The sequence below is a fragment of the Peromyscus leucopus genome, chromosome 3, assembly GCF_004664715.2.
Source record: "Peromyscus leucopus breed LL Stock chromosome 3, UCI_PerLeu_2.1, whole genome shotgun sequence".
In the NCBI taxonomy this organism is placed as follows: domain Eukaryota; kingdom Metazoa; phylum Chordata; class Mammalia; order Rodentia; family Cricetidae; genus Peromyscus; species Peromyscus leucopus.
Window position 1 is genome coordinate 26,557,753 of NC_051065.1, and position 14,197 is coordinate 26,571,949.

Sequence of the window (14,197 nt, forward strand, 5' to 3'; positions counted from 1 at the left end):
AGAGCATGAAAGACAACCTATCCGGATTGAAGAGAGCACAGTGGACTGAACCATGGATGTTTCTAAAGGGAATGGAGACAGAACTAATTTATCAGCTATTTTATATAACCTTAAAGAAATTTTCTTTATATATGTGAAGGACAATTCAGAAATAAATTAGTAATAGGCAGCCACATAATATTTGACATACAAGAAAATGAAGGTATTTCACAAAAATTTACTCAAAAAGAAAATGTAATTATAAAGTAGCCATAGCTCAGTTAAATATATATATATATATATATATATATATATATATATCATAGCAATATAATTTCTGAGTTTTCATTCAAGAACACCATAAGCTGTATGTCTCTGTGAACTGGAAAGATAAAATATTAAATGAAAAACAGGATGAAGCTTGAACATTAGTATTTAATGACATTTTATATTTATTTTGTTATATAAAAGCCTATTAGGAAATATTTAGAAATTTACTTGAAAATTTTTATTAAACTAGCATTTTTACTTATTTTTATACTTCTATATCTATTACTTTATAATATAAATGTATATCTAAGCATCACATTTGAAAATTAAAATTCACATAAAATATAGGCATTAAACCAACTTAACCTCTCACACATTATGTTCTATGTAACACAATTTAGTTATTCTCTTTTTTACTGTTTACCTTTTGTGCACTTTTAAAAACAGTTGTGCACATCAATATTTGAGATTCATTTGATTATTTTCTTAAAACACACGCCAGAGGGAAGACTTACAAGTAAATTCATGTTTTTAAATATTTGATAAATAACTAAAAGTAGAATAAATATCAAAATACTATACTTATATGCAGTTTTCCGCTCTCATCAATACTGAGTAACACCAGTCATTTTTTATACTTGCTAGGTTATGTTTTAAATCCTCACAAACTTGTATTTAGTTGACTACTCTTGATGTAAGCCACCTGTTCCCATTTAGTAAGCGACTGACAGTCTCTAGAACATGACATCTTCTTGCCCCTTATTGTCACTCCTGTCACCCTGTGGACTCTAAAATGCACATCTGACTGCAGAGCTAAACTCCCTTCTTCTCAGACCTACCCTTCAACAACTTTCAGACTAATTTTTTTTTTATAAATCTCAAATATGATGAGATCATTTGATTGCTTATAATTCCTTGGAGGCTCAGAATTCTCCATAAGGTTCTCTAAAGTTTCTAGAAAGACAAATTATCAACATTAATATATGCTCAAATATTTTCTTGGAATATAAAAATAAATGCAAATGACAGCTTTTATACAATAATTATTTTTAACCAGGTTGGGGTTCTTTGTTGTTACCTTACTCACCTGAAGCAAAGATTAATTGATGATGGATAAATATATGGATGCAGAAGTATGGAATGGCCCATCATAGAAATTCACTTATTTAGTTACCCAACAGAGTGGGAGAGGAAGGAAAGAGATAGCATGATAAATGAAGACACCATGGGGATAGGGAGAAGTTGAGTGCTAGGGAGGTTACCAGGAATCCACAAGGATGACTCTACCATAGACTACTGGCAATAGTCAAGAGGGTGCCTGAGCTGGTCTACTCTGGTGATTGGATGGCTGAATAACCTAACTGTCATGCTAGAACTCTCATGCAGTAACTGACGGAAGCAGATGCAGAGATCCACAGCCAGGTCCCAGGCAAAACTCCAGGAGTCCAATTGATGAGAAAGAGGAAGGATTCTATGAGCAATCGAGACCATGACTGGAAAAAGTATAGAGACAACTAGCCAAACTAGTGGAAACACATGAACTGTGGACCAATAGCTGAGGAGCCCCCATGGTACTGGACTAGGCCCTCTCAGTAAGTGAGACAATTTAGCTTGAACTGTTTAGAGGAGCCCCAAGCAGTGGGATCAGGACCTGTCCCTAGTGCATGAGCCAGCTTTTTGGAGCCCAGTGCCTATGCTGGGACACTTTGTGTAGCCTTGGTGCAGGGAGGAAGTAGCTTCGACCTGCCTCAGCTGAATTTACTAGGCTCTACTGACTCCTCATGGGAGACCTTGCCTTGGAGGACCTGGAAATGGGGAGTGGATTGGGCAGGGGAAAGGGCAGAAGTAGGGAGGACTGTGGAATCTGTGGTTGGTGTATAAAATTAATAGAAAATATCTTAATAAAAAAGAAATATTCAAATCTTAAAGTAGTTTCAATTTTCATTCCCCCAATGTCTTAGGATGTTGAACAATTTTTAGTATTTTTCAACTATTTGCATTACATCTTCTAATCTATTTCATGCCTCATTTTTGTTTGGGTTGTTTGTTTTCTTGATGTTTAGTTTTCTGAGTTCTTTTTATGTTATAGATATTAACCCTCTATTAGATGGACAACAGGTAAAGGTATTTTCTCCAATTGTGGATTGCTTCTTCACTTGAATTCTGGTGTACTTTGCTGTTACAGAAACTTTTTAGTCTCATTAGGTCCCATTTATTAAATATTGATCATAATGCCTATGCTTTCAGGCTCCTTTTCAGAAAGTCCCTTTCTGTGTCAATGAGTTCAAGCATCTTCTCTTCTTTCTTCTCTATCACAGTCAGGGTATCAGGTCTTATGGATAGGTCCTTGATCCATCTGGAGCTGAGCTTTGTTCAGGGCGAGAAATAAGGGTCCATATTCATTCTCCTACATGTACCTACCTAGTTTGACAAGCACCATTTGTGGAAGATATTGGGTTTTTTTCTTTCAATGGATATTTTGGCCTCTGTTAAAAAACATCATGTGACAATAGGAATGTTTGGTTCAGGATGGCAAAGATTAAAGTAATGATGCCAAGTTGAGGTATGTCTATAGGAGAAATGGAACACTAACTCATTGCAGGTGGAGTGAAAACTGGTTAGAAATAGGAGGTTAGAGAGGTGGCTCAGAGGTTAAGATCAATTGCTACTCTTGCAGAGGAGCACTCCTCAGTTCCCAGCACCCACATAGTGATTCACAAACATCTGAAACTAGAATTCCAAATGTGCTGATGCCCTCTTCTGGCCTTTGCTGGCCCTGTATGCATGTGCTGTACTTACATGCATTCAATCAAATACTCATACACACAAAAAGAAAAAGCCTTAACAAAGGTAAAGATAGATCTACCACTTCATCTAGCCATATCACTCCTGGGCATATGTTTAAAGAACTCTATATACTACTATAGAGATAAATATTCATGTCCATTGATGCTGTAGTCACAATAGCCAGAGAGGGAAGGATCCCAGATGCCCATAAGCTGATAAAGGGATAATGGAAATGTATTTTTACAAAATGTAATAATATGTAGCTGTTAATAAAAGCAAACTTGTGAAATTCAAAGGTGAATATATAGAGCAAGAAAAAAAAATAATTCTGCATGAGATAAGCCAGACACAGAAATAGAGATGATGCATGTTTTCTTTTAATTGTAGACACTAGCTTTTACTCTTCAGATATATACGCTTCATTTAGAGTACTTATAGGGGTCAGAAAGTTAGTAAAGAACCATGGAGGGAGTCTTTAGAGAGACAGGAGCTGGAAAGAACTAGTGTAAAAGATTAACGGGGGTAATAATCAAAGAGGAAGTGTTGAATTAGGATTGCAGGTGGGAGGGTAGAGTAGAGTAGGGAATATGAGGAGAAATAAAAATCCTAAACACCTTTTCAAAAATCATATGGACACTTGTTACTGGAGAAGCTTGCTAACAGATACATATATGCACATATAAAGAGCTAAAATGGAAGTTACCCTATAATGGGTCAACAAAACCTCTACTAGATACCACTAGCAAAAAGTCTAGTTCAATATAATCCTTACCACAAATATATAAACATTGTCCTCAGAATTACCCACATTACCCACAGAAAAGGATAATCTTTACTCTTCATCAAGAAATGTTCTCTTTGCAACAGAGACCTCTACAGAAAACCATAATCAAAATGCAGAGTTGTGGTGCACAGTCCCAATGGATACATCTGCTCATACATTTATGGTTCAAGTAACATTATGTAAGAGTGGACAGGAAGATTGTAAGAAGCAGAGGATAGTGGAGTTTGTATCTCCTAGCATTAGCAGAAGCTAAACTCATGAGATCTCATCAGTGTGGTGGCACAAACATGAGCTGAGTAACAATGACACAAGTGGGATGCCAAGCTGACGGTGCAAAGTCCCTGAGGTTTCAACCCCACATAAAGAACTACAGGAAACTAAATAAAGCTGGAAGCAGGAGAGTGGTCCTTCCCAGGGAAGACCACAGGAATTGGCTGCTCGGTGCCAAAGGTCAGCCTAGAAGACACATAAACAAGTAATATTGTATGGATTCAACAGATCATATTTGAGAATATATATATATAATAATTAAAATTTTTTCATTAATTATTTTATGTAATTAATATATATTATATAATTAATATATTATATTCTAATACATATAATATATTATATTATGTAATTAATATAAAATTAAGTATTTTATATAATTAATAAAGAAGACCACAGCAATTGGCTGCTTGGTGCCAAAGGTCAGCCTACAAGACACACAAACAAGTAACATTGTATGGATTCAACAGATCATATTTGAGAATATATATATATTATTAATGAAATATATATGATAAAATATATAATATATATGTTATTAATGAAAAAAGAGGCCATCAGTTTAAAGGAAAACAGAAAGAGGTATAAGAAAGGTTTGGAAAGAGCAAACAGAAAGGAAAAACATTGTAATTAATTTACAATCTCAAAAATAAACAACAAAATTCCCAGTCCCAGGAATGAGTTATCTCTTTTATAGTTATTAGCCAGTGAGTTACCATAGATCCCAAACATTACATAATATTTCTACTGCCTTTGGTTACCCTCCAAAACTTGATAGTAAGACTATTTTACTGGAGACACTATATACTTGAGCCAAGGAGTCTAGCGAACTCAAGCTTATACTGACCTGGAAGTTTCGTCTCTAAGGGCGGGCTTTTATAGTGTTGAAAGGAGTTATCTATATCAAAAGTGATAACAGTCTTACCCAGATGTGAACTCTGCAAGCTATAATGATGACAGCCTAGATAGATAAGTCTAGGTGCAATAGCATCAACATTATGGGAGCAATCAACTACTTTCTGATTGGATTTAAGGCCCAATCCAAAAGATGAAATCATGTCTGGCACTGATAAAGGTTCTATGAACCTGTGGTAAGGCAAATAATAGTTCCCAGGGGACAATCTCCTACAATTATTCCATTACATGGACATTATATTAAACTGATTCCTTATACTTTCTCATTATAGATCAGTGTGTCTTTCAGTTACCATTATGAAAGCTGCTATTTGTTGTAAATGTTGATTACCACAGAGATCCAGAGCTGGTCAAGAATCAAAAAGTAAAAGATTGAAGAATACTCAGCCCTAAATGGAATATTTACATCACACCTATCACCTTGGAGGAAAGTGTGTGGAAACAGTGTAAGAGGCAGTGGATGGACACATTGTCTTCTGCACACAGCAGGAAAACTGCGATATGAACTCATAGTGGATGTGAAAGTATGCACAAGACCTACGCAAGCTCAAGTCAGACAAAATACCAGCACAGAAAGGAAGTGGGCATGGAATCTCACTTCTCGCTGAGGAACTATTGGCAATTGATAGCTGCTAAGTGAAAGATACTATTTTTTTTTTAAGAATTGTATACCCTGGTAGATAGATTATGGTTCTGCAAAAGCCTACAAAGCCTACCTATCTATGATTGTATGGGAAGCACAAAATTGATCCAGTTGGATAAAAAATGAGGATGCAATGTTGTTTGGGTAGAGGGTGTATCTTAGAGGAGTTGGAGAAGAGGAATTAATATGATCAAAACACATTGTAAGAAAACTCTAAGAACTAATAAAATATTAATTCTACTAAAATACTTACTGACTTACTGGCATATGTGTCAGTCATGCCCATCACTTCTAGAGGCATTGTGCCTATTGGAACCACCAATTCTGTTTGCAAGGCTAGTGACAGGCAGGTTAGGAGCATCAACAAATTAAAAGCAAAACATTATTTTTTCCATTCTAAGAGTATAGTTAATTTTGTACCAGTGTACTAACTTTCTAAGATACCAAAATAAAAGAGAAGAAGCCTGGACTTTTATTGTTATGGCTGATATAAAAGTACCAATGATTAAACAGAGAGGTCTTAAAATTCATGTGCATTGAATAGCTGATTCTGGAGAGTTGCCAAGCTGACTCTGATCACCATAGTTAGTGCCAAAGATGTTAGGAATTAGAAAATTGATAATTCACTCTTTGAACTATGAAGGAAAGGGAAGGTCCTTAAGAGGTGACTTAAGACTTGGGACTTCACTAAAGATCACACACATGTACACATGCACACATTGAGACACACACACACACACACACACACACACACACACACACACACACACACACTAAAGGTCAGACAGAAGAACAGCAGGTACAGGGAACTGCCAGTGATGCTCCGTAGAATATGAAATCACTTGGCACCTCTAAGACCACAGTGCACAATTTTAAACAGGTTTTTGTTAATAGAAAATCATGAGATCAGGAATTCCTTTAGCCAATGTGAAATCAATATATAGAATAAGTTTAATATGAACAGAAAGCCAAGATTAGTTCTGCTGTAATCATTCACAGGTAGAGAATTCAATTAAGGCTGGGTAATTAGAACACACACACACACGTACAGAAATACACATGTATACACATACACAAACACACACATGTACATATGCACCCATCTACAAACACACACACACACACACACACACACACACACACACACACACACACACACACACACACACACTATCACAGTGTTCTACCAGAATATGGGTTTATAGAATGCTAAACATAGAATAACATTACACTACATCACAGTGTCATTACAGAAACCCTTGTCTTTATTTTTTCAACCTAGAGCTGACTTGTAGTTTGGAAACAAAATGTCTCCCACATGCTCTTGTGTTTGCATACTTGGTCAAAATAGGTAGAAATTGATTTGTGAGACTCTGAAAGCTGTAAGAGGCAGAACCTTTGGAAGAAGTACATCAGTAGGGGGTAGATCCTCAGTTCTCATAACACAGCCATATTTCCTATTCTCTCTCTTCTTGATGCTGAACACAGTGTCACCTGCTGCCTCCCATGGTTCCATGCCTTCCCTGACATTGTGGACAGCATCCATTTTTAAACTGCATGTCAAAATAAGCCCTCCAGCTGTTTCTTTTCAGGCATACTAGATCACAACAATCAGAAACCACTAATACTATGGCCACAAAAATCACCCAGACTTGGACATTTTATTTCCTCACTGGATTATTTTGGGTACCATTTAGAGGTAATTTAAATAAATTTGTAGGAAGAAAACAAGAAATAATTAGAAAGAATTCAATATACAATTTTAGTGGTCAGTCTTCTCCTTTGTGGTCAAGGTGATAATGATGGACCTGCTCTGGTATTTTACCTGGAGTCAGTAGAGAAGGAAAGAATCCAAAAGAATGTTTTAGAATGGAATCATTTTGAGTTTGCATCTAAACCTAACAACTAAACAAGTTCCCCTGAGTGAAAATAAGTCCTGTGTAAAGCAAAGGAAGATTAGGGGGATTAAGCTGCACATGTGGAGAGTCTAAAAGTGGGATCCTTGGTGAATACTGGAGATATTTTAGAGCAATCTAGTTTATATGTGTTTGCTTTTAATTTAGAAAAACAATAATGTCTCTGGGGCAGCAAAGACTTCTGAACGTGAAGATGTGTGATACTGTTTTGATATAAAACATTTGCAGCTAATAGTCTTCAAAACAAGAGTATGATCTAAAGACTATCCCATGAGGAATTAATTTCTATTGACATGTTCACTGTATTAATAGTCATGGTGTTGTTTAAGCCAAGTGACTGTCATTTATATACACATTGAAATTGCTTTTGGAATGATGTTCAGCATTTGTAGGAAAGTAGAAGACATGTGAGGCTATAGATACAATAACTGGTTGTTTCCTCAAAATTAGAGCTATAAATAGAAAGAGGTTGCCAAAACTAGAGCCTCATTATATTTACTTAAGAGAGAGACTTTAAAAAATCAGATGTGTTGATGATGAACTAAACTTTCTCTATAAATAATGCCTGAATAGCTCAATATTTGATCAATTTATAGAAAAAGTATTATTAAGTGCTCAACAGGAAGTTTTATTTTATTCTTTAAAGTTGTGTATTTACTTAACTTCTGCGGAATTAAATTGTGCCTATGAAGAACTAATGATATGGCCCAGCAGTTAAAAGCACTTGCTCTTTTTGCAGAGGACTGAGTTCAGTTCTCATCATCTACATAGTAGCTCAAAGACATCTCTGACTCCAGTCCCAGAGCATCTGATGCTATACCCTGCACTCTGTAGGAATCAAGCACTCTCATGTTACATATACATATATACATACAATCGAACACACACATACACATACTCAGGGATAGTAGAGAATGTACCTATGAATAATATCATTATAATAAAGTAATCAGGTTATATACAATATTGATATTTAGATACAGAAAACATTTAAGGTTCAGAAATATCTTAAATGGAAGGATAATGAATGAAAGAAAGATAAAAGGAGAATTCAAAGGTTGTTTTATTTCTAGTTCTAATTTATTCAACTGCTGAGTAATGAATGGATTCTAACTTTGGATTTACTTCTCAAAAAAGATCATATTACTGGAAGTTCAACAGCAGAGGCAAGAAATTTTATCTGAATCCACATGGAAGTAAAATGTTGGCAACCATGCTTATTACTTGGGCCAAAAGTTATTCTTAGTCAGATCCCACCATCGTCATAATCACTACGCCTGTCAAGAAGAGTTCTTAATGAAGCAAGAACCAAATGGTTGTATTTAGCTTTGAAATTTGGAAATTGTTTTTGCATATTTTATTTTAACGAAGGCTTCATTTGAGGAACATAAAGTTTCCTTTCATTTAAAAGAGAATTTCAAACTCAGTTTCATCTAAAACTGAAATAATTTTCAAAATATTTTGGGCCAAAATAAATCTTTAAAAAGAAGTATTTCCACATTATCCCGGAAGCAGACTAACAAGGTCTACAGCAGATTTAATTATTCTGGTGTTTCCAAAAGTGGGCAGCAGGAACAAAATCTTAATTGATTTTGAGCAAAAAGAATTTGGAAAATTCTGTGTTTAATTAGCTTTCCATGAAGTTTCAGCTCCTTTAACATTCAGATAGAAGCTGTCAATCTCAATAAAACATGAAGAAATATGAGTTGAAATGAAGCCATTAAGTGGAGATGCATCATAGAGAGAGGGAAGAATATGAGCCAAGAAGGGCAGGTGCAAAGCCATACGGTGTCTTCTAGAAGACTGGAGGGACAGGCTAGAGATCCAGGAGATAAGTTTGGAAATAGAGGTAAAAGCCAGATTGTGGGGTTTTGAATAAGCTTATCCTTTTTTAAATGTCAGTCACTGACTATTGGTAAGTGTCTAGAGAAAGAGCAATTGTATGAATATGGTTGATGTAATCTCGTCAAAATTGGATGAGCTGATTTTGAACTGGGAAAGTGCTGGACATAGGGAGTTCAGATAGAAGCTCTTAGTAATGGCCTGTAATAAGAAATGGAAAAATGAGAATGCAAAATTGAGAAAAGAGTATAAGACACTGAAAATATTGTTTCAAAGCTAAAAAAAAAAATCCCAAGAGAATGACAATGGCTTTGGTAGCCTGTAATTATTTGTACATCTTTGCACCCAGCTTCATGCATGCTCCTATACCCTGATGTACACTTTCTGTAATATGGGATGTAATGGTTTTGGTTACATGATTAACTTCTGTTTCCTCTTTTAAAAAATTAGATGATTTGTCCTCTCTTCTTTATAAGATCAGTTTCATGTTTTCTCTTTTGAACTTCGTAAGCATATAATAACTAAAATACTTAATGCATTATAGTGTTAATTGGCTTGTCTCCTAAATTAGGCAGCTTGTTCCTGAAGCTGAGAAACAAATCCATCCTTTTATGTATCCATCATAGTGGTACATGTTAGAAACTCTATAATTGCTTGATGAAAGTGAACACTAAGGGAAGATACACATAAGTCTAAAAATATATGGAAGTGAATATAAAGATGTGATGGAAAGATTGAGAACAGGCTGTTCTATTAACATCTAAGAAAACCTATAAATGAATACGAAGGATAGAAAGGAATTTGGTTATGGTGAATTCTAAGCTACAGGGTATGCTGCATGGTGCCACACTTCTCACGTGGAACCTAATTATCTTCTATTTCTTCCTTGTAGCTATATCTTCTGTCAACATTGTCATCTCATCTGGAGGTTCAATTCCAAATGTGTGTACACATACACTTGCCTTTGTAAAGCACAGCTCAAGATCAAATGCCACTCTTCTATGAGACTTTCCCTTGTCTTTTCATGAATACTTGCAGTATTGTTGTTAATATGTAGCCTGAAGACTGTCTGTATAAAATCTCTTAGAGTGCAATGCTTATAGAATTTTATCTCAACTTACACCTTTCATTCCATTAAGGAGGAAAGGATGAGAGATTATTTGCATCATCACTTTCAATGTCAAATGGAGTAACTGATGTGAACAAATGACCATCAATTGTAGATGTAACCAACCGTCTTATTAAATAAGAAACACAGAACCAATGTAAAAGAGAAAGCCAAGAGGTCATAGCTCAGAGCTAAAATCTCACTCTTCCTCCTGTGGTGGTCCTAGCTCTCCGAAAGAGACCTATTTCCTGTGTGTATGTCTTTTTCATAGTCTTTTGTTCTGCCTTCTCATTGGTTGTAAACCCAAACACGTGACTGCCTCATCACTGTCTGTATGTACAGCCCCTCAGGTCTTAAAGGCATATGTCTCCAATGCTGGCTGTATCCTTGAACACACAGAGATCTACCTTGCTCTTCTACCAAGTGCTGGGATTAAAGGCATGTGACACCACTGCCACACTCTTGCTATGGCTCTAATAGCTCTGACCCCCAGGCAACTTTATTTATTAACATACAATCAAAATCACATTTCAGTACAATTAGAATACCACCACAACCAATGGTTATGGAACTCATTCCTGGATCAAACTGTTATTACCTGGGCCCACTTACTATAATGTTATGTTCTATGAAGACAAGTGCCCAGATATCACCTGTGTCTTCATGGAAGCATTTGCTATTTCCCCTGGCATATTCCCTCAAAAGTAAAATAGAAATTTGAATTTGATCAGCTTACTATGATAACTAGAACAACCAGTTTTATGGAAACACAGAAGACTAACAAAAATGAGAAAACACAGCGCTAGGAAAAAAAAATCTCAAATGTGGGAAATGGATTATAAAGAGTAAATGTTAAATGAATAGCAAAAGAATGATAGATTTTAAATATAATTTAAATCACATTATATCATGTGAAAAGTAGATACTTTGGTATACTGATTTTAAACTACCTGAATTTACAATTTATGAGACAATTTGCAAAACAAAATAATTCAGTGATATTTTAACAATGATAACGATATATCTTTAAAAAATCATTTGCATGTTGAAATGTTTTGAGATAATCCTACATACTATTTGAAGTTTTCTTCAAACTTCTATAACAAAATGGAGCAAGGGTGGTATGGCAGTATAAATGAAACAAGAAAGTATATTGTGGAAATTCAATAGGACGTGATTTGCTATATACATGTTTGAAAATTTTATGCTTTCAACCACAAGATCCAGTGACCTATATCAGAGTTATCAAATTAGACCACTGGAGGAGATTCCACTAATCATTATTATCAACAGATTCCAAGGTGCTAATAATACACACAAGAGCTGAACATTAAAACCCTGAAATAGTCATGCCACCTACCTTGCCTATGTCAGGTAAATACAATCATATATGTACATCCTGTGCATCAAGACTGAAGCTCTATCATGACCAGCATTGTATTTCACAAGGAAACATATGTAGCATTTATCCCATAAATGATAGAAAAGATTTCATCTCATTTACACAAAATTTACCCAGAGATTACAATGTGTCAGCTCCATTTGACACTATAACTCTTATTAATAATCATTTGGCCGTAGGAATTTTCTTTCCTTGCCACAGGAATATGGCAATCATAGTTCCTAAGTCATCAATATCTCCATACCTTAGCCAGCAAGGGAAAAAATCTAACGAGAACAACTTATGGGACCTATAAAGAAAATGAACTGAAAAATATATACTTCCCTTTCTTATTGACTATATATGGTTTGAGTTTTTAAAATTTTTATTTGAAATGGCTCATTCATTGAATAATAATTTTATTTTATTGATGCATTCTCAGACCCAGTATTTCCAAATACACCTTGGAATATTTGAAGGAGAAGAACAAAACAAACATCAGGAGGGATTACATCAATTCTGCCATGTATTCTGTCTGTGTACTAATCAAATACTTTAGTTCTGCCATTAACTACTTAGGTGACTTTGAATGTGACACTGCTTTACTGGTTCCTGGCTTCATATATGTATTTCATATATACACCTCTATACCATTATATATATGTACATCATATGTACAATTATATTATACATTATATGTATACATATAATGATATACAATTATATGTATATCATTATATGTATATCATTGTACATACATGTATATCATTGTATATCATTATATATATTACATAACTCACTACTCTAAGGCCATCTCTTAATTCACTTCTGACTTTATGGTACTTCTAAAAAAAATGACAATGCCTAACATTTGAACAGAAAATGAACATAAAATGATCTCACCTCAGAATCTTAGATGATAATAAATAAGGCTGAATCCTTGCAGTTCTGCCCTGAAGTTATAAATCGAGAAGGAAGGAATTTTTTCCCACTTTGGCTTACCTGCTTATGAGCATGGTCGTAAGAATTAATATGATTGTCAAACTCCTGGTGTTTGTGATACTGCTTGTCACATAATTCACAGTAAAAATTCGCTTTTGCGTCTTCCAGAGCTTTTGCTGTGGACTTCTCTTTTTCTGCAAAATCCTTTAAAAAGGGCAAAAATGTCAGTTATAGTTTTCTCTGATAGGAGGCAGATTTCATATTAACCAAGCTAGTATTTAATCTAATCTGACTAAAATAAAATGTTGAGGTTTCAGACCTACTGAAAGTTCATGTCCTTAAGGGAGTAGCTTTCAGTGCAGCATCCTTGCTAACTTTTCAGTGAACACTGGGACTCTCCAGAAGTGGTCCTCTGGCTGCTGTTACAGCCTGGATAATATTCATCCTTCTCTAGTAATGCATTCCAAGGTATAATTCTGCCTAGTATCAAACACATCCCTGGCCATTTCTGCTTTACCTCCACCATACATTTCTTTCTCTCATATATGTATTACATTTTTGTGTCCCATGAAATACTACCTTCCCCCAACCAATCAACTCCTTACACTGAATATCCCAGGGATATCTCTACTCACTCTAAAGCCAAAGCCTGATTGATATACAGTCTGAAACTAATTTCAACCCAATGTCTTCTAAAGCTCCAGAACCTGTTAGATCCCACTATTAAAATTATTTCATGTGTTACAAAACCATTGTCTTTATGTCTTATGATATTTCATCTATAATTGTCTTGGTTATATCAGTTATCTACTTAAAATGCTTTCAAATTATCTCACTGCCTACATGTGAATAATGATGGATACAATGTTCATTCATTTTATAGATATATTATCCAATATTCACAGACAACACACACATAACCAAATAAGTAAATGGCAAAGAGATATGAACTAGACAACCCATGCCATCCTCCCTTGGAATTAAATGACAGTAATTTGCTATTTCCCTTTACATTCAACCCCACTACATTGCAATGCTTCCTTTCTAATTTACCATCATCAGATTTATGCTTCAGTCTCTTGACTATCACCAAACATGCCATATCTTTACCTGTTTATTGCTCCACTAAATTCAAGAAAATATTTAATCAATTCAGTGTGTGTGCCTACATTGTTAAACAACGCAGTGTATGGCCTAGAAACAGGTACACGTTTAGGACAAATTAATAGTAATAGAAATATATTTATGTCTACTGCCTTTACTTAAAATGCTCTCAAATTCTGTCATCTACATGTTAATATGGATGACCACAATGATCATAATTATTTTATAGATATATCATCTAGTGTTGACAGATGTC

General features: G+C 35.0%; 1 protein-coding gene across 1 annotated transcript in view; it reads right to left on the reverse strand.

The window, feature by feature from the left end:
- The window catches only part of Znf804b (zinc finger protein 804B), a 524,634-nt gene that overhangs the window by 93,400 nt on the left and 417,037 nt on the right, over window positions 1-14,197 (reverse strand). Inside the window, exon 2 of the mRNA XM_028862409.1 lies at window positions 12,898-13,041. Coding sequence (XP_028718242.1) covers window positions 12,898-13,041 — 144 coding nt within the window. The remainder of the gene's footprint in view (window positions 1-12,897; window positions 13,042-14,197) is intronic.